This window comes from Teleopsis dalmanni, chromosome X, assembly GCF_002237135.1.
Source record: "Teleopsis dalmanni isolate 2A chromosome X, ASM223713v2, whole genome shotgun sequence".
Classification (NCBI taxonomy): Eukaryota; Metazoa; Arthropoda; class Insecta; order Diptera; family Diopsidae; genus Teleopsis; species Teleopsis dalmanni.
The window spans coordinates 95,122,468-95,149,199 of record NC_051848.1 but is presented as its reverse complement, the minus strand read 5'-3'; the positions used below and the strand labels follow the sequence as shown (position 1 = coordinate 95,149,199).

The 26,732-nt window shown below is 32.0% G+C and overlaps 1 protein-coding gene across 1 annotated transcript in view; it reads left to right on the top strand.

Moving 5' to 3' along the window:
- LOC119688724 overlaps positions 1-26,732 on the top strand; it is an 83,405-nt gene that overhangs the window by 48,344 nt on the left and 8,329 nt on the right. The window contains exons 6-14 of the mRNA XM_038103390.1: positions 16,069-16,972; positions 17,037-18,562; positions 18,717-18,887; positions 18,943-20,109; positions 20,870-21,077; positions 21,329-21,514; positions 21,588-21,943; positions 22,018-22,282; positions 23,069-23,338. Coding sequence (XP_037959318.1) covers positions 16,069-16,972; positions 17,037-18,562; positions 18,717-18,887; positions 18,943-20,109; positions 20,870-21,077; positions 21,329-21,514; positions 21,588-21,943; positions 22,018-22,282; positions 23,069-23,338 — 5,053 coding nt within the window. The remainder of the gene's footprint in view (positions 1-16,068; positions 16,973-17,036; positions 18,563-18,716; positions 18,888-18,942; positions 20,110-20,869; positions 21,078-21,328; positions 21,515-21,587; positions 21,944-22,017; positions 22,283-23,068; positions 23,339-26,732) is intronic.

The following is a 26,732-nucleotide window of genomic DNA, read 5'->3' as shown; positions in this document are numbered from 1 at the left end:
ATTTATTTGTGTATTTTAGTACACATCGCAAATTATCTATTTGTTGACCTCTGTTGTTCGCTCGACCTTCAGTCCTTAAATTTGCAGTATTTCGTATTCTTCTTGCATTACGGCTTTGTCGGGAAAGATTCGATCGTCTTGGTCGCGGCATTATTAAAAAACTAAAAACTCAAATTTTCAACCATACCATACATTATAATTGTTAATTATTTATTTTGTTGAGTTTGCAACAACCAGGTAGTTTTATTGATTAAAAACGATATTTATTGCAACACAAACTTATATTGATCTAATACAACTTTTAAAAACACATTAACTAAGTTATATTTCTATCTGTTAAATTTTAATAAAATATTTTCTTATATCAAAAATTTGATAATTTCAAAACCTACTTTGTCGTGAACGGGATAAACAGGTATCCTATGTCCTTCTCCTGGCCTTAAACTACCTTCCTGCCAATTTTCAGCTAAATCGGTTCAGCCTATATCCTTCTCCTGGCCTTAAACTACCTCCCTGCCAATTTTCAGCTAAATCGGTTTAGCCGTTCTTGAGTTATAAGTGGTGTAACAATAACACATCTTTCTTTTATATGTATTGAAGATTATTCTCTTCTTTTCTTTATAAAGAATAAATAAATGACAAATTCACTTATTTACTAATATATAAATACATATACAAATATACCCGCATATAACAAAACATGGTTACGGAGGCGATTCTTTTCGAACATTATCAAATTCCATTTTTATATATTAGTAATATATATGTATGAATTTTCATAGTAGGTTTGTGTTTTGGTGATAATATTTTTTGTACTTGTAATCAGTTCAAATATTGAAGCAAGAACTGCTTCAGACTAATATCGCTATAATGTGGAAAAATACCTTCAATCTACATTTTTAAATAATTTATTTACATTGTAGTAATAACAAATAAGTACATGTAAGCTATAGCGTTCATAGCATTTAAAACCTATAGTGCAGAAAATTTATTTGTTTTTATATTATTGCAAAAATTTCATAAGTACACGAAACGGTCGTTAACTCTTTAAATTAATGAATTAATTTATAAATTATATTAATTTGACATTACACCAGTGATGATAGAAGTACATAAATTCTGGTAAACTTGATCTGATCAAGGTTATGGACGACACATGAAATTACTTCTTTGTTGACGTACTAAACTACTGCAGATGACAATACTTACAAAATTATAGGCGATATATACATACATATATGACAAATGTGTATATAGAGTATATAAATGTGTTGTTTTCTATATTTAAAATACTACTTTTTTAATAATAAATAATTATTGCCTCTTTCAGACTAATTAAATAAATTAAAACTGAAGAAAGCAAGAAAAATTATTTTGTACGATTACTCGTATCAGTTAGGTTGTTTATACATATGTATATTATTATTAATATTTTCTTTTAATTTTTTTTTATGATTATATTACTTTATTACTGTTAAATAAAACTCTTAGATAATTGTATTCGATTTTGATGTTAATGATGTAGTTAAGTTGTCCTAACATATAGTCACTGTTATTAACACAAATACGAATTCGGCATGTGCTTCTATATACTTCTGTTATCTTCCAAGTTAAACCGAGCTTCAGTTAAACTTGCGAACTCTTACACTATACCGATTAAACTATATTATTACATGGTCTACTAACATTGTGTACCATCACTCTTGTTGCATATTCGTAACTACAATTTCACTAATTCGAGTCAACAGATCGGTGTTGAATATAGTACTATACTGTGGGTCTAATATACCAGATAAAAAAAATTATATGAGGACACTGATTTAAAAAAATCTGGCATGCCAATTTCACAAAGTTCACAAGTTTCTAAAACAGAAAAATCAGTTGATGAGAAATACATTTGAACACAGAATTATATTACATTATGCATACAGTCGTAATCATATGTCTACAAGCAGACAACACAAAAAACTATGTTTGAAAATATTTTCCAATAAAATCAATTTATTGGAAACATATTTTATTGTTTTTTTTAAAACATTCAATGCACAATGTTTTCGCGAAATTTCTTTGTATTTGTTCCAAAAACAACCGAGATAACGGTTGTGTATGCTTCCAGCAATGAAGTATGCTTCCAATAAATTGATTTTTTTGGAAAATACTTTTAAACAAAGTTTTTTGTACTGCCTGCTTGTAGACTTATGAATCCGAATGTATGTAATATAATGCGTATCACACATGATCCAATATGTATTAGTTTTCTCACGGTGAGCTTCATGCAGCATTGATGAGATCACTGTTGGATCGTGTTGGAATTTATTATATATATTGTTACTGTATATTCTTCGGCTTCTTACTGTTGCTAGGTTCTATTTTACACATATTTATTACACATATTTACATATTTATAGTAACGAGTAATTGTTGTGGTAGCGATGTTGTAAAGTGCACATGGGTATTTGGTATTACAACACTTCCCCTCAAATCCCATGCACCCTCCACAACACCACATACAATATGTCGATTAAACTTAGTTCAAAAAATTTCAACTATCATTCGTTTTACAATCTAGTTTTCTTTTTATTAGTTAAATTAATTAATTACTGCATGCCCAAACCCTTCAGACATTCTTCGTGCTTCTGCTTTGGTAGTCCCTTGGTTAGTATGTTAGCCATCATTTCCTGCGTTGGAATGTACTTGACCTTGATCTCATTCTGTTGCACCAGTTCTGTTACGTAGTGATGCCTCATGTCTATATGCTTCGTTCTATTATGGAAAACGGGATTTCTGGTGAGCTCGCCTGCAACCTGACTGTCGTTGAAGATGACCACAAATTTTTGTGCGCCAAGCATTTCTGTTATAAATCACCCTAGGTACACTGCCTCTTTCGCAGCATCGGATATAGCCATATACTCGGCTTCGGTTGATGACAGAGCTATAGTTTGTTGTTTTTCTACTGATGGCACCATTGCAAAATATGAATGCGTAACCGGTGTAGGACTTTCTGTTGTCTATATTTGATTCCCAATCAGCATTCACGTAGCAAACGTGGTCATGCGGCGTTTTCTTGAAAATTAACCCTTTCTCTGCTGTGCCTTTTATATACCTTAGCACTCGTTTAGCAGCGGTTCAGTGTTTTCCCCCAAACATTGAATTAAATTGGCTAAGTGCACTCACGGCATGAGATATATTTTGCACTCACGGCATGCTGCATACAGCCAAGTACATTAGGGACCCAATTAAGTTCGGATACGGAACCCTTTTCATTTCTTCTTCTTCTGCACTTGTTTTTGGATATATGCTCTTGCTACGTTTTTCATTTGGGATCATATGAGTTGATAATACCTTAGCTTCTTTCATTTGGAATCGTCGTATAACTTCATTCGTGTACTTACGCTGGTGCATCTTGATTTCGTTTGCTTCTAAGTTTTGTTCAAATTCCAGTCCAAGACAATATTTTAATGAATCCATGTCTTTTATATCAAATGAATTGGAAAGTTCTTCTTTTAACCTTTTTAATTCCATTTTGTTGTTGGATGCAACAATAAGATCGTCCACATATATGAGGACTATAAGAAAAATCTCACGTGTATTCTTCACATATACGCATGGATCACTATTTGATGGTAGTAAACCTATTTCACGTAGTTTTTCATCGAGCTTCTGACACCATTGTCGACTTGATTATTTCAAGCCATACAATGCCTTCTGCACTTTGTATACTTTTCCTGCTTTATATTTCGATTTCTCTTCATTACTCAAAATAGTATAGAATTTATCTGGTATTTTAATGTTTATCTCTTCGTTGATTTTGCCATTTAGATAAGCGCTGACAAAATCCAATTGTTTGATTTCCATCAATAGTTTGACAGATAATGAACTCATGACAGAACTCATGCGTGCCACTGGTGCGAAAGTTTCGTAGTAATTTGTGCCGAATATCTGAGTAAAACCTTTCGCTACCAGTCTTGCTTTACGTTTGTTTCTGTGATTCTTCTGCAAATGTTTTATAGAGTTTGCGCGGCCTTCCCCTTTTTCACTTAGTTGTAGTATTTCACCATTTAGGCTGCGCTTTGGACATTTGTTTCGAATATGATTTGCCGTTAGAATTGCTTCAGCCCAAAAATTATTCGGTAGGCAACTCTGTAGTAACAAGCAGCGTGCCATCTCAACCAGAGTTCTATTTTTTCATTCTGATACTCCATTCTGCTGTGGAGTGTATTCAACTGTTAGCTCATGTCTTATATCTTCATTTTTCAGAAAAGCTGAATACTTGTAGCAAAGAATCTATAGTACAAAGAAGTGCCACGCTCATACAAACGAAATACCCACTTTATTTTGCTGGTGGATTTATAATAAATCCACCCAACCTCATGCAACAATGTTTGATCGAGTCACAACTGGTATGATGTTCAGTTCAAGCCTATATGTGAGTCAAGTAAGGCTGACAAAAGCCCGACTGCATACGTATTCAATCATACATGCAATGCAATCCTCTGTATTACATTATACACATGTTTGTGTGTTTGTTCGCTGTAAAATGTTCAAGCGATCAAACAGCATTTCAGTGACGAAATCAAAATTGTGTACATTTGATAATTTTTTGAATTTAATAGTATATAAAACAAAATTCCCTGTTTGATATTGTTATGAATTGTAGTGTAAAAACACAATACGAATTTATTTGTCTCAAATCAGATTTTTCCATTCTATGAAGTTTTATATTTAAATGTTGTCCATGCGAAATTTTGATAGTTTTAAATCGGGAAAACATTTTTTAGATCTCTTGCAATGAAATAAACAATACTTATTACCCGCAATCGTTTTACGATTCATTTTAGAGGCTTTAAACTTTTTGAACAAATCGCACTAAGTATGAATAAATTTTAAATGTCTAATATAAATGTATATGGACACCAAAAAACTGTATAATGTTTATATAAACTTTCAAATTTTTTTGGTTTTAAGAATTGTAAAAGACTTCACAAAACACGTAAAATATTTTTTAAAATAATTACAAAAAGTCACCAAAAATTCAAACTATTAAGAAGTAGTTCCATTTGAGATAAAATATATGCACAAATGTGCAATAAAAATATACCTATTTATGTACTGCAGACTTAATGTCTCCAATATCACATTTGTACATACATAATGATTTTTGTAGTGCATCATTTGTTGCAATAAAAAAAATAATATATTCTATTACTCTTTACTCCTATGATATGGGGCTTTCCAGCACAAGAAAATAAAGCAACAAATTATATGGAAAAATTGTTTCAGGGATTTCTTTACCATTCACTTCGCTACTAATCAGTGTATATTAATAAAATAGAAAAATAAAAACAAGAAAGGCAATAGAAACAGGCGTATAAAAACAATTGTGGGTTGCAATGAGTTTGAACTGAACATCATACCAGTTGTGATTCGATCGAACATCGTTGCATGAGGTTGGGTGGATTTATTATAAATCCACCAGCAAAATAAAGTGGGTATTTCATTTGTATGAGCGTGGCATTTCTTTGTACTATAGATTCTTTGGTATAAGTTTAATTTTCTAGATGCTGTGAGCATTTTCTTGCCAGTTTTCGGATTGATCACAACTACTCCATTTCGACGGAACGTTTCTTCATAACCATGATCAGTAATCTTTGACACTGACATTAAATTTGATCGCAGGTCGAGAACGTATAATGTTTCGCCTAGATTTGCAGTTACGATACTTATTTTTAAAATAACGTTTCCGGTTCCAGTAATTTTCGTTGATTTATCGCTAGCAAGTTTCAGAACTTGTTCTCTGATGTTCAATTTTCTAAATTTTTCTTTTTGAGAACACAAATGCGACGTCAGTACGCAGTGACGACAGTACGCAGTGAAAAAGGCAAATGATGTCTTGCTTCAAATTCATCGATCATATTGATTTTTAATGTTTCAGGATCAGGTAATTTGTCCTGTGTTTCTATTGCTACTCTAAACTGTTCGTAATCATCAGGCACGCTGTACAGTAATAGAATTGTTACTAAGTCGTCGTCGATCTTCATATCCATTTCGTGAATTTTGTCCAAAATGTCCAAAAATTTCTTAACATGGTCGTGCATGTCTTCATGGTTGTGCATTTTCAGCAAAATTAATGACTTTAGCAACGTTGCTTTTCTTGCAGGCCCTTTAGATTGAAAAACATTTTCTATCTTGCTCCAAAGTTGTTTTGATGTTTCACAATTCTTTATTTGTTTCAATTCAGATGTTGAAATAAGTAAAATCAAATCGGCTTTTGCTTTTGAATCATTTAGTACCCATTCGGCAATTGTTGCATTGCCAGTGGTGGATTTTTCGCATTGTCCACCGACATACTTCCACGTATCGTTTTTGATTAATAAAGCTTCAACTTGTATCTTTCATGTGACATAATTATCTCGACCAAGACGATCATTTTTTATATTTGCGAATTTTATTTTTTCATAGTTTTTATTTCACAACTTTAACAAAATTTGCGACGCTCAATAACTTTGCACACATACCAAGCCGCAATTCTGATGTCCTTTGCTGAAATGTTTTTTATTTCTTCTTTTAACTTCATTTTTCACAAGTTTTTGTTTTCAATTCACTTTCTAAGTCCGTTTGGCGCAGTAAAAGCGTTTTAAGACCATAACCTGTTGGAATTTATTATATGCATATATTGTTAATATATATTTTCGGCTTCTTACTGTTGCTAGGTTCTATTTTACACATATTTATTACACATATTTTCATATTTATAGTAACGAGTAATTGTTGTGCTAGCGATGTTGTAAAATGCACATGGGTATTTGGTATTACAACAGATCGATCCAACATTAATACAAATTGGTTTTCTCTTCAAAATTGATATTTTCTCGACAAGCTTTATGCAGCATGAGAGATCCTAACCATGATTACTTGATGATTATGCTTGGATGGAAATAACTATTATATGGCTGCAGTTGTGTCAATCAAAGGCATAAACTTTTTTTGATAATTTATTAAGAATGGAATTTTATGTAGCGCAAGCACATACCTCCGATGTTTATATTAGTTTTCGTACTCATCATATCATATGAGATTCATTTTTCTAAAAAGAAGAAAAACTTAACAGCCATTTTTTTTATTTCTGCTTATCAAGCATGTCTGTTTGGGAACCTATACAAGCCATAACGACCTACTAATCAAAAAATGGTTATTGAAATGTAAATAAGTATTTTGAAAAGGCAGAGCTTCCAAGGATATTCGTTCGATTAAAAATTTTTGGATTTTCTTGCTATTATCTACTTAACTTATCTATTACTAATACTTTTCTACTAAAGTATGACTACTTATCTATTCAAAATAGATTTATTGTCATAGGCAGACATATAGTCAAGGGAAGGTCTTGAGGCAGTGAATCCCTCCTAATTGATTTAAGAAATTATATTTATATATATTATGTATGTTATTTTTATTAATGCATCCTGAATGAAATGCACATTTGAAAATTTTAACTATAATAGTAGTGGTATAACTGATTTCGAAAATTCTGATGTGTACTGATATCGTTATCATTTATTTGTTTGCTATTCATTGTAGTTAAAAACGATATCGTATCCTGTTTTGTTTTTTTTTTTGTTTTTGATAGTTAAAATTTATGTCTTCTCCGTATATATTTCAAAGAATGAACATATCATTAATGCATATGAAGTATCTGCATTTTTCGTCATTATTGTATATATCACAGCGTTTAATGTTTTAAGTGTCGCATAATGGATATATATATATGTTATGATATATTGCTAACAAACTGCAACTCTTATTATCTGCTCCGAGCACAAATAGATCAAGTTTTTTTCACACAAAACTTTATGAAATTTAATTCGGTATAGGATTTGAAGTTGGAAGTTACGTTTACTGCTAATTTAGAATTATGTAGACAGAGACTGTACACATATACATATCTGCTATTTGTTTGTGGTTATAGACACACTCATTTTGGACAGCTTTAGTGCTTGAGAACTTTTGCATTTCCACAGTGGCGAGTTAATAATGTTTATTTTTAAATATTTTCATTAAAAAAATGCAGCAGATGTACTTGTATATCAAAAAAATTAAATTAAAATAAATCATTACCTTTTTTGGTTTATTATATTTTTTGGTTGACTTCTCTTTGTGTACTTTAAAGGTGCCTTCACCCCTTTTTTGGTTTGTTTGGCTTTGTTTTTTTTTTTGGACACATTTTGGCTATTTATTTTGTTAAAAAGCCAAAAGCTTACTAATATTCTTATTCTTACGCTTATACATGGCATGGCAAGCATCGAGTTGAAAGTTAGAGAATGATTGTGTGAGATAGAGAGAGAGCGAGACAAAGTAGCGTTCAAAATTGAGCATAACATTCGCATCTCTGTCACTGTTATATACTTGGGCAAAAGGTTGTTATTAATATGTATTATCATAGCTTTACCTTCCATATATTTATTCCACTTTGCTTGTGTTTTATATCAGTTATTTTGTTTTTACAAATACATACACATATAGTCACTTTACACATTGCGCTCTTTATGCGTATCATATGTGCTCTTATTATCATATGTGTTTTCATATGTTGCTTTTTTGGTTTTTTACGGTAACTACAATATTTCAGTTGAAAAGCAGAAAAGCACAATTCAGTGCTTTGATGTGTGGCTTATTGCTGTTAATGTAGTGGTTCGTTTCAATTTTTCAATTGTTTCATACAAATCGTATGTTTCGTTTTCATAAGCTCATGCTCTTGTCGTTTGTCGTATGTTATGTGTATTTGTATGCCCTTATGTGTTGCATGAGCTGTGTTTTTCAGTGAGCGAGCGACAATGTCTCGCTTCCATGCTCTTTGCCAAAAAATTCTAAAATTGAAGATCAACGAACTGCAATACGCGCTTACCCGTAAGGTGCAAAAATCATATTGTTCGTTCACGCTGCTACGTATGAGCTTTGCATTATTGCGTTTACTGTTGTTGTTTATTGTTGTACTTTTAATATTTTATACAATATTAAAGAATTTAATGAAATTTCGCACACTTTAAATAATAGAATTTCACCAATTTGTGATGTTTAATATACAAAAATCAAAGCAAAATAACAGAAAAACAAAATTAAATTAAATTTATAATAAAAAAACAAAATTTGTAGCAACGGCTTTTATAAAACTGATTGCACATGTGAGATTTAATTAGTATTTGATTATATTATAGTTTTATTTAATTAATTATGTTAAACATCTATAAGTGTATATAAATTTATTCGATATGTTATTTAGTGAAAATCGCCGCGAAATAAGATAAGAATATAATTATATATAAACTGAAGTGTATACTTTTTTCCCGACATAACGAATGCCTTCGTTATTTTTGTTGCTGATTTTGTTTCGTAGTAGTCATCAGCGTTTCGTGTGTGGATTTACCGCGCTCACATTTGATACTCTTTGAATACAAAATCGTGTGCTCATTCACTTCCATCGTATTGTTGTTTTTGTTTTTTCTTATTTGGATTGTTATTGTTTTTGTATTGTGTGGCAATTTTTTCGCATTTGTTTAAAGTTTTTCATTCCGAAAAGTTTGTGAAAGTGAAATTATTTGCATTTTCCTGGCAAATAAAGAGTAGAAAAAACAAGAAAATTATAATAAAATATTTAAAAAAAAAATTAATAAAAACTATATCATTTATTCGTTTGGTGTTAACGGTACTATGATAAATAAAGTTAAAAGTATTGGTTTACTACTACTATTACTATTAACACTGCAATTTCTTTGCTATTGACAGTTTTCCTGTTATATATTTTGTTTTTGCTCCTGTTTTATTTACTCTTTCTGTTAAACTTAACTCGGTCAATAAGTACGAAGAGGTAATAAAAAGAAAACACAAAAACATTCTAATACTGTACCGTGCGCGCAAAAGTTGAGTGACCTTGAGTAGCGGGTCTAATAAATGACGATTTTGTCACAAATTTGCATAGAAAATAATAAATAAAAACAAAAAAAAATCCAATTCTAATTAAATACAAAACTCAAAAACTAGTTTTTGAAAAATCAACTACATTTAATTTAATTAATTTTTATAAAAAACCGTTGCATTGCATTGCATTCATTTAACATGTGACAAATTTTCTTTTCGGCATTGTGAATCAAAAATTGCTTGAAAAATTGTCAAGCAAAAAAATTGCGTAAACTTCTTTGTGTGTACAAAATGCAATTAAATGGAAAATTATTACAAAAATGAAGTTAACTTCACAAAAAAAATGCAATCAAAATAATACAAAAAAAAAAATAAATAAGTAAACAAAACAAAATAAAATTAAATAAAAATAAAATTGAAAAATATGCCGACCATTTTGTTTACACATTGAACTGTTTAAATACAAATACAACAACAAATACAACAACGAAGAAGAGTTAAAGTTCTAGAAAAACACAAACAAAAACATGTTATGGCAAATAAATTCTTATTAAATAATATTGCCTATTAAAAACCTTAAACCAACAAAAGTAAAAACCTTTCCAGAACTGACAGAAAAGTAAACTAATAACTATTTTCAAGCTTTTTGAATGATATTTGCTTTAGATGAATCATTGTATCACGAAATCATTTGAAATGTGAAAAAAAAGCCGGAAAAACTCACTAAAATTTGTGCTACAAATTTTTGCAGTCGTATAATGTAAAACAAAAATTATTTGATTATTAAAATTATACAATCAAAATATTTGCACTCACAAATTATGCCCTTGAAATAATTGAGCTTGAAGTAATAATAAAAAATCTTTAACTATACTTCATTACAATAGACTACCTGAGACGCTATGCATAGAATCTTCCATCTTAGATTACGTTGGTGTAACGGCCCTGTACACGAAGTCTACTTGTGCTCAAATAATGACGCGTTTTGATACCGCTATAATACTTCACTTTCGCTTATGGAATAAATCCACTGAGCCTTTTTGATTTGACACCAGTCAAATGGGAAAATGATCCCATTTTGTTTTATTTATTTATATTTAAAATAAAATCCCATTATTATCCATTTATACATCATCAAATCAATCCAGTATATGATTTCGATATACTGATCCCAGCATATATACCCATTTATATGAAAAAAAGTGATCTCACAGATTGTTATTTAATTCCTACATATCTAAAAACCATTAATAACTAATATATAACAGAAATAAAAAAAAAGAGTGAAAATCTTAGTAATGTTTATAAAACTATAAGTTACCAACCGATTTTATCCGACATACAATATTATAAAATTAAAAAATAAAAACTTAACTGATGTTTATAGAAGTCTTGTTTACATATTTTTTTAAATCTTCTATTATGATAAATAATTAGTATTTTTTGTTGTTGTGAAATAAAGTTATAAAAATCGAAACTCATATTACATATCATATCAATACATGTGCTATATCCTTCACCTATTCATTTCAACAAAAATGTGAACAAAAGAGAAGAATCTGAATAAATCTAACAGAAAAAATCTGTACGCACTCATTATTGTTGTTCGGTAGTTGTTTTAGGTAATAAATTTTCTATCAAATCTAGTCTAGTCTAACCTGTACTGGTGATCACCTATTTTTAAAATGCTCTATATACTTTGGACTCCATTTACTGTGTCAAACTGTATTTGTATTGGCATCGATTTAAATGAAAATTATTTAAGCCATGGATTTAAGCTGGTTTTTCTAATTTTGATACGGTAGTACAGAGGCCTACTGTACTTTGGAACCTTGGAAGACTTAAATGAAGTTTGTGTCATTCCCCCATACTATAAGCCGTCTTGAGACTTTAGCGGATGTTTTACACAACGTTTCATAATCGTAGACCAGTGAATAGCAACGAAATAAAACAGAGAGCTGTTAACCCACAATTGATGTAGAGGGCAACCCAATTTATTTACAAAAAACAATGTTTAAAAACAAATAAATTTTTCGCATTCAGTTAGAGTTTTCGATGTGATCGTTTTAAACAAGAACTAAGTACAGATTTAAGTCCGTCGGCAAAGTGTCGTTTTCAGCATAAATTATGACTTTGAATGATTTAGTAAACAAGTAGTCTTTAGCAAGAATTATGGCTCTTAAACAGTCAACAAATGAATCATCTGTAACAGGAGCTATGACTTTGAGTCAGTCAAAGAACGAGTGACTTTTAATAAGAGCTATAGTTTCGAGTCGCACATTGTGCGAATATGAACCTATAAAATCTTTATAAAAATTACAAAGAAATATCATCTTGAGTACATCAACACGCTGGTATTTTTCACAGCTGATGTTGGTCAGCAAAATGCAAATAGTAAGCAAATAGCAAATTAGTATGTAGGACTCATTAATTCTCATTAATCTTGACCATAAGCAACGATACAAAGAACAACTATCTACTGATATTGCCTATGGTCACCTTCAACGTTGGTGCTTGACTTTTTACCACTAGTAAAAAGTTTCCAGGTGATCAACACTTTCTTACATCTCTCTATTCAGTAGACCCAATAATTTGATATGTTTAGATATTGCATCTAAAATTTGGCATATATTTTTGATGAATAGAGGAGATGATAACGGACAATTTGGCAAGTTTGTTCAAGCATAAAAGATCCTTCGGAGTTTAGTGAAATAAAAACTAATATCCGTTTAATAAAATTTTACTTTGGGTACATTTTTTTGACAAACTTTAGGTATATAAATAATTATTAAAAAGCATATGTATGCTTTTATGGGCACTTCAAATAAAACACTTTATCTGCATTAATAGCAATAAAGTCAAAAATATTTTTTATACTGTATAAAATCATACAACGCAGAGACTAATACAGAATTAAATTAACTCACAACGGAACCAATAATTCTATGTTGTTAACAGAACTGTCCATTTAAAAGAATATATGAAAAATAAGAATTCGTGACTAGCAACACTATGAATAAAAGAGATGTCCGATTATGAAAATGTTCTTTTAACAGAATTTTCACTGTATTTCCGAGATGTTAACTTAGTCGCTTCTAGAACCTGGTTAATACATGCATGAGTGTGGAGCAAACAAGCAGTCGGTCTTTTACGAACTACCATCTTCTTATAATAGTTTTCATCTTAAAACTAAAGTAACGAATATACCAAATAAAAAGAAACTTCATCTTTAAAACTAAAACAGAACACATGCGTTAGAAGGGAACGAAAACTATATGCAACAACATATGACAAGAAGTGGGTACACAAACCCTTCGGCAAAAGGTATGTTAAATAATATTCACAACCAAAAAGTACCAAAACACTATGAAAATACAAAATTGCCAATACTGATGTGATACTCTGCATAACACACATATTTGACATAGCCCGAAAAAGCGAATTTTGCCGTGCCCGAGACACTCTGCATAACATGGCCCTTAGTGATATTAATTAATGAATACAATTAATGATAGTTTTAATAAGAAATAATACAAGCATTTTTGTTTTAATTTAAAAACTACAAAATACACGGTTATTCTGTTATAGCCCTTTCCGTACTCATTATAAGACTTAGAAATTTCTATTTAAATCAATGTATGATAAGCAAGATGCAGATCTACTAATACATTATAATTTCATTGTTCAATTTTAATAAAAATATGCCAATAAAAGATATTTTTTTCAATAACAAATTGGCTTTGAGAGTCTTGAGCACATTGATTCATTTTTTATTAGGTATTATATATTATTAATACAATAATATTACATAAATTATAATGTAAGAGGTGTTATATACAATTAATAATCAATTTCTGTGAAAGTAAACTAACGAATAAAATTTGTTCCTTTCTGATGATGAGATAATTGATATTATATTTTAATATTACATTTAATATTAATATTGCAATTATCAAAAGTTCATTAAATCTTAATGAAAAACTATATATTTTTTGTTATTACCTTATATTATTAATCATCATCATTGACACGATTGACTGTACGATTAACATTGAGTTTTGGCTTTTGGAATTACTTTCATTCATACTTTTTGTTTGATGTTTTAAATTTTAAAACATACGATTATACAGAAAAATATATATGAATGCTCAAAAATATGAGTTACTAATACTTATTATGTAATTGTGCTAATACATCACTAAGGCATGTAAATAGCTTTTTTTTTTTTGCAAATTTCAATGTATCTTCTTATATAAAATTAAGATTATAAAAATCTATCTTTTATATTCGGTTCTGCGTTTGGAACTCGTCTAGTCAATACCAGCACTATTTAAAACAACAACAGAATTGTAACGAAATAAGTTCCGAAACTAGTTTCTTTTATTTAACACAATAAACAATTTGATGTTATTTATATATGATGGCCAATATTATATACTATTTATTCAATAGATAGATTGTCATGAAATTTTTAGATAAATAATGATATTTTTTAAAAGAATCATACTATTATTATTGAGTTATTATTTATCAAGTAAAAATTTAAATCCACAAGCATTGTGTGTATCATGATATGACGGACTGAAACGTGCTACCTAAGTATTGATATCTTATTGTAGAAGTTGAAAATACTAACAAAGCTTTAATAACTTATTCCAAAAAGGTTTTTTTAAGACATGCACATTATATATTCTTCCATGTTTTACTAAATGATTGTTTTTAATTTCGAAACAAATGCTTTATAATTGTGTTTAATATCGATTTCATATACATAACTTCCAGCTCAACAATATGTTTCAATAGGTGTAAAATTTCTCTAATCTGAGCACATTAAAATAATAGCTTATCTTAAAAATGGCATACGAAACAACAACATAGTTGGTTTATTTAACTTATGGTACTTCTTTAAAACCAATAAGTATCTCACCAGGCAGGGTTGCCATAACTATAAATTTGTCGATTGTGGATGATATTTGGGTTATACTATGTTCAGACAGCCAAATTTTCTTAATTTCGTAAAAATGAAATTAAATTAATTTTGAAAGTGTTCATACTGTCCCAAATTAAGGATATGAAATGGGTTTTGTTTGCAAATCGAATGTTGAAAATTACATACTCCAAACACAATTTGTATCCGGAAAATTTCAAAAGTTGATTATTGTAACTATAAAAGGTGGCATTTAGTAGTTTTATTACTTTTCGGGAATTTCAGGTATGTAAATTATTGTTTTTCATTCTATTTTAAATTATAAACAACTTAATTTTGCTAAAATGAAGATGAAATTGAGATTTTTGTGAAATTTAGGTATATTTGAATAGATTAAACATCCAATATAAAATATGAACACAATTTCAACATACAAATTCTGCTTAAATATATATTTGATTATTATACGCAAATAATTAATACATTTTAATATAATAAATAAAAGAAAAATAAATTTAAATAATTAAAACATGTAATACCACTTAAACTTTTGCTATTCAAAGTAGTGCTTATTCCATATTGTCTTTTTAAAAAATGCTTGCTAAAGATTTAGCGTGATATTAACTTTTAGCTTAGTTAAAGACTACTACATATTGTTCAAAATTAAGTTATCTCTTAAAATCTTCTCTAGAAATTCCTTATTTTGAGATTTTCTGTTCGCACCATAAAATAAAATAATTATGTTTCAAAACAAAAGTGACAAAAAGTTTAAATTTACTGTATCACCCAAAATTGTATCCCATCTATTGTGAATGTTGTTTAAGCTAAATATCATGTCAGCTATTTTGTAAACTTCTTGAACAAGTCGTCAAGCATTAAACTGTTATAAGTCTCTATGCGAACACATTAATCATTTTAGTTTGTACCGTACGTTAACCGACATTATACGAAGTAAAGTCGGTGGTTCATGAACATTTGAATTTGCAATGAATAAGTTAAGATTTCAAAATAACAATGTTGACATTTCTTATGGAAATAGTATATAATTCTTTTCGTTTTTTATTTAATTTTATGAGGTATAAGGTATATTTTATATGAACATAAATTTGTGCATTAAAATCCATCGATCAGTTTGAACGTTTCTCTCTTAATTAATATTTAAAAAGTTATTATTTTTCTATGATTCTCTTTTTAAAGACTTAAAAAATAATCAATCTTTTTTCTTATTTCAGTATCGTGATATTTGTGACAAAGGTCAAAGTCGTGATATATCCTCTTCAACATCTTCATCTTCGTCGTCTTCTTCGTCGTCGTCGTCCTCTTCCTCCTCCTCATCGTCGTCGTCAACATCATCAACAAATACAACAGCGGCGACAAGAAACAACAACAATACAACAAATCAACCAACAACAACTTCAACACGTTGCAACCGTTGTGCCACCGACAACTGCTCTATACATCCAGTACAGCAGGGTGAGGTATCTTCAACAGAACCGCCACTGCCCGAACCATCATTGCTCAACGGTCAAGTACCCGAGATATCAGCATACTTTGAGGCACTGGAACATTATATATCATCAGTTGGTTGGGTCCTGCTTCAAATTAATGGTGACGGCATTATTGAGTCGTGTACGCAAAATATACGTGAACTTATTGGCTATGAGAAGCAGGAATTATACCGAAAACCGCTATACATGTACCTGTTTCCGGGTGATCAGGCCAAATTACATCCAATCATAAATAATATGTCGTACAGCGGTAATAATGCTGGCGGCGGTACTGGCGGCGGCACTGGCGGCGGCACTGGCGGCACTGGTAGTGGCGGCATACAAAGTAACAATCCATGGGGTGAGCAAGATGATGGCAGTAACAGCAATGCCCTACAGCAGCCAACAAGCGCTGGCAATACAGCGCTTGTTGGCGTTGCCAGTGGTAATGCGACCAAAGTGAAACGTAGTATTTCAACGAAGGTTCGTATGCTTGTAAAAGACACGCGTGCTACTACACAAACATCACCAGCAACAGGAACATCTTCACCAGGTCACTCAAATGATGCTATGGACCAAAAAGCTTTACGACCACTTGGTCATCAAGAAAAATATGAAGAAGTCGTGCTCATTGCGGCACCGGTAAAAGGTTCGTTTATGAATATTTATTTCTGTGAATATTTGTTCAATATTAGTTTTCGTTTGTTTTGTAGATGATGGGGATTCTGCTTCCTCAGTGTTGTGTCTTATAACACGGCCAGAAGATGAGTCACCACTCGAAATGAACATACAACAGCATGTGCAACAACAGCCTATTGAGCAAATGACATTTAAGCTGGACATGCATGGCAAGATACTCACTTTAGATGCAACAACAATACGCGAACCATTTAAACAGCATATGTCCACAATGATTGGACGTTTGCTACAGGACTTTTGTCATATGCAAGACTTGCAGGCGTTGAAGACGCATTTACGTGATATACAGGAAACGGCAACGGCTGTGAATGCTGTTACTGCAGCACAATCGCCTGGTGGCGGTGGTACTATAAACCCGCAAATGCCAAGTGTTATTTCTCGTCCATTTCGTTTGAAATTGGGCACACCTGATATATACATGCATGTGAAGGCTAATTCGAGACTTTTCCTGAATCAAACGCCGGGTGAAAGTGATTTTATAATGTCGGTACAGACGATACTCAACACAGAGAACGATATGAACAGCAACAATACAGTAGTGACTGGTATCAATGCAGTTGGTACAAATACCGCAGGTAGTAATTCAAGTGGTAGCAATCTTAGTAATACAAGCGTAATATCAGCATTATCACCAGGTTCATCACTTGTTTCATCTTTGGTCTCAACGCTCTCAATGGACTCAATTGTCAACAACAACTCATCATCATCTCCTTTGGTGGGTAATGCACAAAGTGTAAGTGGTTTTGTAGGTGGTGGTAATGGCAATGGTAATAGTGGCACACCACTAACAACAACACAAACTACAACAGTTGGTGGACCATTAATGACATCGGCGGTCATCAATGGCAACAGCAGTCAACAGCGAAATTCAACAACAACAACAGCTTCTAATAATTCCGCCATTGTAAATTCATTTACAGCATCACCAGCTGGGACTGAGGCACCCTCATTCTATAGTAATGATCCTTTTGATTTTGATTCATTAGCACATTCCTCTTTCGAAATGGATCCCGCTGTGACGGGCTGGAATGATTCACGTCCGAATTCACGCGCTTCTGTCGCTACACCGGTAAGCACACCACGCCCACCATCCGCCGGACATGGTTTTAGTCCGGCCGTATGTGCTTCACCGTCGACTCCATATCAATTATCTTCACACTCTGCAGCTAGCCTACCATCACCACAATCTAATGCCAGTCAACCAGCTGGTGGTCCTGCCTACGGCTTTAGTTTTCCTTCATTTGATATCAATGAGAAAACTGATAAAGATAATTTGAATAATAATAATAACAGCAACAACAACAACAATAACCCACAACAAATAGGAACAATGGCTGGAAGTATGTCAAATGGTGGAGCTGTACTTTTAGGTAATACAATAGCTGGCAGTGTATCACAACACCAGCAACATAATACACCACCACATCCACAACCAGATTCAGAGCGTTTGCGTCATTTGCTTACAAATAAATCACATTCACTCACATCTTCCCTGCTCGGAACAGACAGTAGTGATGACAAGGACAATAATCTGTCAAAGGTATTAAATAAAGACTTGCGTTTTTATTTTATTTTTTTTTTTTTTTTTGTATTATGTATTCATGGTTTGATTTACATATGATTTTTTCATAAAAGGTTATATATTGAAATGAATAAATACCATGTCATATAATAAATATATATTTTTATTGTAGTTCTACAAACAGGGTCTGGTTAATGCAGATGAAGATAAAGATGGAAACGGACCAGGTGGTAGTAGCTCGAGTTGCTCGAGTATATTTAAAATGTCTGCTGGTGGACCAAATTCACGTTTTGGTAGTGGCTTGCAAAAATCATCGAATTCTAGTAATCCTATGCTGCTTTCGGTAAGCTTAAAAATTTTCTAAAACATAATTTTTTGCAACTCATCTTCTGTTACAGTTATTAAATGAAAGACCTGATGATGATGAAAGTAAGGGTGGTGCAACAACAGGTCGTCAAAGTGAACTATTACGACAATTGCAAAAGGATGATGGCCATCACGGGCATAGTCATAGTCACGGACATGGGTCCCACTCCTCAAATTTGTCAACTGAGGAACTTAAACGTATACTCAAAATACAAGGTGATCCTTCAATGACTCGCAAGCGTTCATTAAATGAACCAGATGATGGTATTTCGCCAAAACGTTCTGAAGATCGCCCCTCAAAATTACGTGCAAAGAACAAAATGCTCGCCTCACTATTAGAGAATCCGCCAAAGATTCCAGTGCTGCAAACACCGCCCCAAGTTAAAACTATACCTGATATAACTTCATCAACGGTGAATCGTGTTAGTTCCACACTTGGTTCTCTTGGTGCAGGACCTACGACAAGTAGTCTCGGCATGTCAACAAAGAGTGCAACACTAACAACGACACAAGCCAATACCGCTAATATAGTCGGAACAGGACGCGGTGGCGGTCGTAAACAACAACAACAGCAGCAACAGCCTTCCGATGCCTACCTCACACAGCACCAGCAACAGCAAAATTTAGTAGCTGCTGGTGTTGCAAATCTACAACGACCTCAACAACAGACGCAAATGAGCTATGCGTCAGTGGAGCATTCATTCGTATCGTCACCACTAAATACAACAGCTACCTCAGCCACAGCAGCTGCAACATCAACAGTTACATCGCAAGCTGCTGCGCAACAATTACAATCACTCAGCGCAGCGGATGGTGATCCTGAATTATCACAATTATTGGATAGTGTTATGGATTATGTAGCAGATGATCAGCCTTTTGTTGCAACAACACCAACAGCAATAACGGGTCTAACGCAACAAGAAATGAACGAACGTGTCGCTATTAGCGCTATACAAAAATCACTTATGGTGGAGACATCGGTGTACGGAACTGGGCAACAAGCACAGTTACAGCAACAACAACCACAGCCACCTGCTTATCCTGGTAATATGTTAGGTAATTTAGTGCAACAGCAGCAGCAACAACAACAACATCAACAGCAAATGTTGCAATTAATAAGGAACAGTCAAGCTGGCGGAGCTCAACAGCAAGCATCAATGCAACAGTTGGTGGAAGTTATGCGCGCCAATGTGAATCAGGTATATATAATAAATTGTAAAGATAAACATATATATATATACTAACGAACCTATTCTGTGTACTTAACAGATTTGTCAAATTCTTTAATAAAAGAATGATTTGATTATTACATAGCAGAAAGCTTTTTGGTATTCTGGACACATCTTGACAAATTTCAAAACTCAAGTACCTAGTGCTTCTCACCACACTATGGTGTAAAGTGTTTTGTATAGAAAACTGTTCGCAATTATTCGTAACTGCTCGTAAAAAATGCTTGTAAAGAGCATATATTTTAAGTTGTTAAAAGTTGCATTTTTCATGCATTCAAATAACAATAAAAAATATGCTTGTAAAGAGCGTATATTTTAGTTAAGAATATTTGTCATGCATGCAAATAAAAAAAATGCTTGAAAAGAGCATATTTTTATAGTTGTCAACAGCATTTGTAGTATTGACAACTAACAAGGAAAAGAGCTTTTTATTTATGTTACAGAATACCAAAACCTTTACAGAACTCAATTTTGACAAGTGTCAATGTTTGACAAGTTTATAAAGTGCACAGAATAGGTCTGTAAATTTGATTTTATCGTCAGTTAAAACGGTAGTGACTATTTTACTTAATAAGGTTTCGAAAGTTGTGAATTCTAACAACCAAATTTTTACTTTTTTTAATTAATGAATATTTGGCTGACCGTACAGCTGTTTCAACTATTGCTAAATATTTATAAAACATATTTATATGTCTTGGTTGTCATTTTCGAATAATTAATTTTTCTTCAGGGATTTCAGCGACCCCCGCCCATGTATACAGCGCGTGGACGAGTGCCGATGAATGCAGTTGCTACTCCTGGCGGTAATGTTATATCACCAGCACAACAATATCGCGCTATGAAACAACAACAAGCACAAAAAGAACGTCTGTTGCAGCAACAACAAAAACAGCAATTATTAGTGCCTGAAAGTGCAACGGCACGCAACGATCAATTATGTGAGTTTGAAGAAAGTTAATAGATAACAAACCTCAAAGCATTTAATTTAAATATTAAAATTTTTCAATAATTGCCAGTGTTCTCTTCTATGAAAAGATTTTGTTGTTATCATAGCTGTCGAGAACCATTTTTACTTCATAATTGATTTTTGTTATAAATAAATTGAAAATTTATACATTCTTGTATAGATACCTCTTATACATAAAAGTACACTTTTTTATATCTGATATTAATTACTTGATTGCCTTAGGTTTAAATCCAGGTATTAATAATATTGGCACTTTGTTGAATACCACAGTAGCTCCAAACGTTTCGTTATCACGCACAAATATGCCATCAGATTCTCAATTGAGTCCCAATTTTGCTCAAAGCATGATGCAACAGCAATTAAGTCCAGGACAGCGTAATGCACTATTTAGCCCACAACCAAATCAAGGTAAGCAAAGTCATATTAAACGCTACTGTCTACAGTGTTCATAGTTAAAACGTAATTTCCTTCATCTCCTTAGGTTATGTACCACAATATCCGCAGAATGCACAACGTTTGTCACCGCAACAACAACAACAACTGAACCAACAAGCTAATGCCCAACAGCAGCAGCAACTTTCTTTCCAGAATGCACAGGGTCAGGGTGGTGTTAGTGTTGCAGCACAGCTGTCACCACGTCAACCAACCTACGGTGCTGGTAACGCTGGTGGTAATGCCGGCGTTGTACAATCACCAGGCATGTCGAATGCCTCACCACAGCAGTGGGTAGCTGCAGCAGCAGCAGTTGCAGCCAATAATGCCAACAATGCAGCACAACGTGGCGGTCACTCATTGCAGCAACATAACCCCATGTTGAGTGCGCAATTACAGGTAAATGTGAGTTGTATTACTATGTTTATAAGATATAAGCCATATCTGATCAATAATTAAATGTATTTTCATTTTCTTAGGGTGTAAGTCCGTATAATGCGCGCCAATATCAAAGTCAACGACGTGGTCTTAACTCACCAAGTGGTGCAGTGCCTGGTAGTATGACAACAGTTACTTTACAGCGTCAAAACTCGTTTCAAACAAATGATAGCGGTTTCAGTGGTCCATCAACATCGCCATCGCCACAATCTCCATACGGTGCTGGCACCACTGTATTTCAACAACAACAAATGCAACGCATGCAACGCCAAAGCAGTGTGCCACAAGCAACACAACATTTGCCTGGTGAGTAGTAAAAAAGTTTTTTAAACTGTTTTTATTGTATTTTAAGTTACCTTTTTCGCTTAGGCAGAAATTTAAGTAGACCTAACCAAACAGTCTATATAAGCTATTAGTATAAAAATGATATTATTTCGACAGAATTTTTTAATTATATGTAGTTGTTTTATATGAACATGAATTGCCTGACTGTAAAGACACTAAATAAAAGTTATTTAGCTCGGGTGAGTATTTACTGCCTTTGGAAACAATTTTTGGCGGTTTCATTGAGTTCAAAGCTATTTAGGTTACATGTAGTTTCAGTTAATAATATTCATAACATGAGTATTAAAAATAAATATTTTTTTGTCTAAATAAATTTTTACTTGCGTTGTACACAAATTGAACGCAGAAAGATTGCTACAAACTGAAAATAACTTCTTAAAATCGCTTACTTAATTAGTTAGTTGTCTCATAAGGTAATAAGTTAATAAGTTAATAATTCATTGCGAAAATTATTAAATGTTTATAACTTTATTAATAACAAAACTGTAAAGAATATATTGTCTATAGCAAAATTAGCGTACTACAATACTTTAATGGTACAACATGTAGTTAAAGGAATTTATGCCCATTACTACTACTAAACTAACTGCTCCACTAATTAAGGAACTTAAAGTACTAAAATTTAGGAGTATAATATTAAGTAACTAAATCAAAAAAAAATCAAGAAAAACTTACAAATATACATATGCAGCACTCTCGCTCATACACAATTTTTATTTTTCGCTTCAAATTAAATTAACAAAACAGGCTCACCACGCCCTTTTGGCGGTACAAACTCTTCCAATCTTGATAATGGAGGCGTCGTCGGTGTCAATAATACCCTTAGTGGTAATATTAGCATCAATGGTGGCAACGGTGGCGTTATACCAATCAGTGGCAATGGTTATGGAGGTGCTGCCGGCATGATGTACAATAATATGCCGTCACAGGGTGGCCCACATACACCAAATGATTTCTATGGTCGCACACAGACCGGTAAGCCGAAGAACTGTTCATATAAAAAGCACAAAAATCCCCGCAAACAATTAATTTTTTAATGTAACAATTAAAAAAAATATATATATATACATATCTAAAACAAAACTGTTAATAATAATTATGCAAGAAAAAACTGTTTGATGTTCAATACATATCTACATGCATATATAATTGTTTATATCTTCATTTATATATACCATCTAATATATATATTATCATATAAACTACACACATATAAATTCTCAGCCAAATACATATACAATTGCATATTCTACTACATATGTATATGTAAGCTAAATGTTGTGTTAACATAAAGACGGTCTTTATTTATAATATCCTTTCATGTTCATCATCAATTATCACCCAAGGTTTCTTGTATATAGGTTATTGTTTTACAAACCGGACGGATTTTGGCAAAAAATGACCTCATGATCTCCGATTTGGCTAAAAATTTTTTTATGAGTTCCTTTCATAAAATTAAAAGACGCGTATCTCGGGAAAAAATTTTGTAATTCTTTTCCTAGGAGATACGAACCCATAGGGTTTTGAGAATTGGCATTGTAGACACATTTTCAAATGGCTACATCTCAAGTTCTATAAAAGATAGAAACTTGAAATTTACAGCGTTTCAAAGATAATTGATTGAACTTTTATGAAATAGTTTAAACAATTAAAATTGTTTATATTTAAGTACTAATATTAACCGTTAAATTTCAAAACTATTTTTTTTCTCCATACAGTTTTGAAAATTATTATTTATATATTATTTGGATTCACTTTTAAATTTTACTACGAAATAAAAATTTTCGAGATACCATCTTTTTTTGAAATTTTTTAATATTTTTTTTTCTCCCGCAAAACACATCAAGCACATGCGTACTACATTTCCATTAAATGAATTTTCAAAGAATATGATATAAATATTCTTATATAATATTTTTGATTTCGATTAGTAATAAAATTCTATATAAAACTCAAACATTTCTGGACAATATTGTCATTAGAAGTACTTTTAAAAATTTATTTATCCTTCATATCAGACCAAACACGTACACACGATTTTTCAGTACAAAAAAAAAAAAGGTTTATATCACACAAATTTTTGTTTTTACTTCTAATTCAGATTAATATATAAATTCTACTTAAAAAAAAAATATTTCCACTGTGATATTTCGTTTAGAAGTAATTAAAAAAAATTAATGTTTCAATGTTTCAATCCGTTGAAGTTGAAAATGCATCCAAACAAGGCCAAAGTAAGGCAAGTTTCAGATTACCATATATTCTGCGTATGTTGCGGATGCCTACGACTAAAAAAAATCTGAAGACAAAAATATGTTATACTTGCCGACTTAAGCTGGAGATGAGGGCCAAAAATAATAAGAAAAATAAAGAAGGTATATTGGCAAACAATAGCCAGTCTTTGAACGAGGAAAATATACAACCATCAAGTAGTAGCAGTTCGGCTACATACGAAACTAAAATGAGAAAAAGTGCTGTTTGTCCATTAAACAAAGCATATATTGAGGTAAAAGCAATACCCCAATTACATCAAAAAAACTTAAACAACAGCAATATAAAAATGAAAAACTAAAGGATAAATTTTTCCAAATTCCTCTCGATGAATCCAACAATAGCCATGAAAGAAGATGACTTTGCATCAATTTTAAAAAATCTACAAGAAAAATTCAAGGGCACAGCAAATAGGACTATGAAAATAAAAATATTGAGTGTGGTACATAATTGGTCGTTTCGGAAAATTATAACTTACTTCCCAAACGCTATAAAACATATGATTTAAGTAGCTAAAAAGCTTGTTTCAGAAAAAGGAATCTTAGAAGACCCAAAAGTAGAAGATGCAAAAATCCACGCATCGCTAGGAAAACATTTAACCGATGCAATTTTAAATTTTTACGAATGTGATGAAAATAGTCAAGTAATGCCTGGGAAAAAAGACTGCGTATCCGTAAAAATTGACGGAAAAAGGACACAAATGTAAAAACGGCTCATTCTAAGCAATTTGAAAGAGTTGCATACTCTTTTTAAACTCAACCATCCGGACATTGAATGTAGTTTTTCAAAACTTGCATCATTATGACCACAACATTGCGTTCTTGCAGGAGCAAGCGGCACACATTCAGTTTGTGTGTGCTCCATTCACGAAAACGTACGATTAATGGTAGATGGAGTGAATGTAAAGGCACTGACTGCATGCAGTAGAAAACCGATAAATAACTATAAAGATTGCCTACAGCGCATGATTTGCAATACTTCATGCACAGAATGTTTTCTAGGAACCTGCGCCAAATGTCCTGGAACTGAAAATATCAATGAACAACTTCTGAAGATATTTGATGACAACATGATTGACACCGTTACATACAAACAATGGGTTCGTGAAGAGAGAAGCACATTAAAAACGTTGACATCCGAAATAGACGAATATTTGCAATCCTTAACAGATGGTTTAGACAAATTGCTGTTGCATTCCTTTATCGTTAAAAAACAGACAGAGTTTTTAAATGATAAGAAAAACAACTTAGCAAAAAATGAATGCATAGTTTTGTGTGATTTTTCCGAAAATTATGTTTTTGTTGTTCAAAGCTCTGTTCAAGGTATTCACTGGAATAATAATCAGGCAACAATTCATATTTTTGCAATATACCACCGTGATGAAAATAAAAAACTACAAATAAAAAATTTTGTCTGCATATCTGACTGTTTACATCACAACACAACTGCTGTACATTTGTTCCAAAAATACGCGATCAAATTCATTAAAAAAATTAGTACAGATATCAAAAAAATTTTATATTTTTCCGATGGATCGGGTTCACAATACAAAAATAAAAAAAATTTTATTAATTTAACTCATCACAAAGCAGACTTTGGTTTGGAAGCAGAATGGCACTTTTTCCCAACGTCATACGGCAAAGGACCATGCGACGGCTTAGCTGGTACCTTAAAGAGGAATGCTGCAAGAGCTAGTCTTCAACGAATACATAATCCAATTCAAACACCAAAGTAATTATTTAACTGGGTTAAGGAATGTTCACCAAATATTGTGTGCCATTTCTCAACATCAAAAGACTATGAAGCTGAAGAAAATAAGATTAAACACCGTTTCGAAGCAGCTACATCAGTTAAAGGCACATTAAAATATCACTGCTTTATTCCAAATTCCAAAAAAGTATTAATGGCAAACATATTTTCTTCTTCAGACATTACAGATTATGTATTAATTATGAAATGAGTATTAATAAAATCGCTATAAAAGCCATACATAAAAATAATATTTTGTTTTTAGCTCCTTACAGCTTATTTCCTATAACATTTCTGATCTGTGAAGAGTATTTTTGCAACTGTAGCAGAATAATAAATAAAACCAAAAAATGTAGGGGTAATTATGTGCTGCAGTTATGTAGGTAGTTCAAAA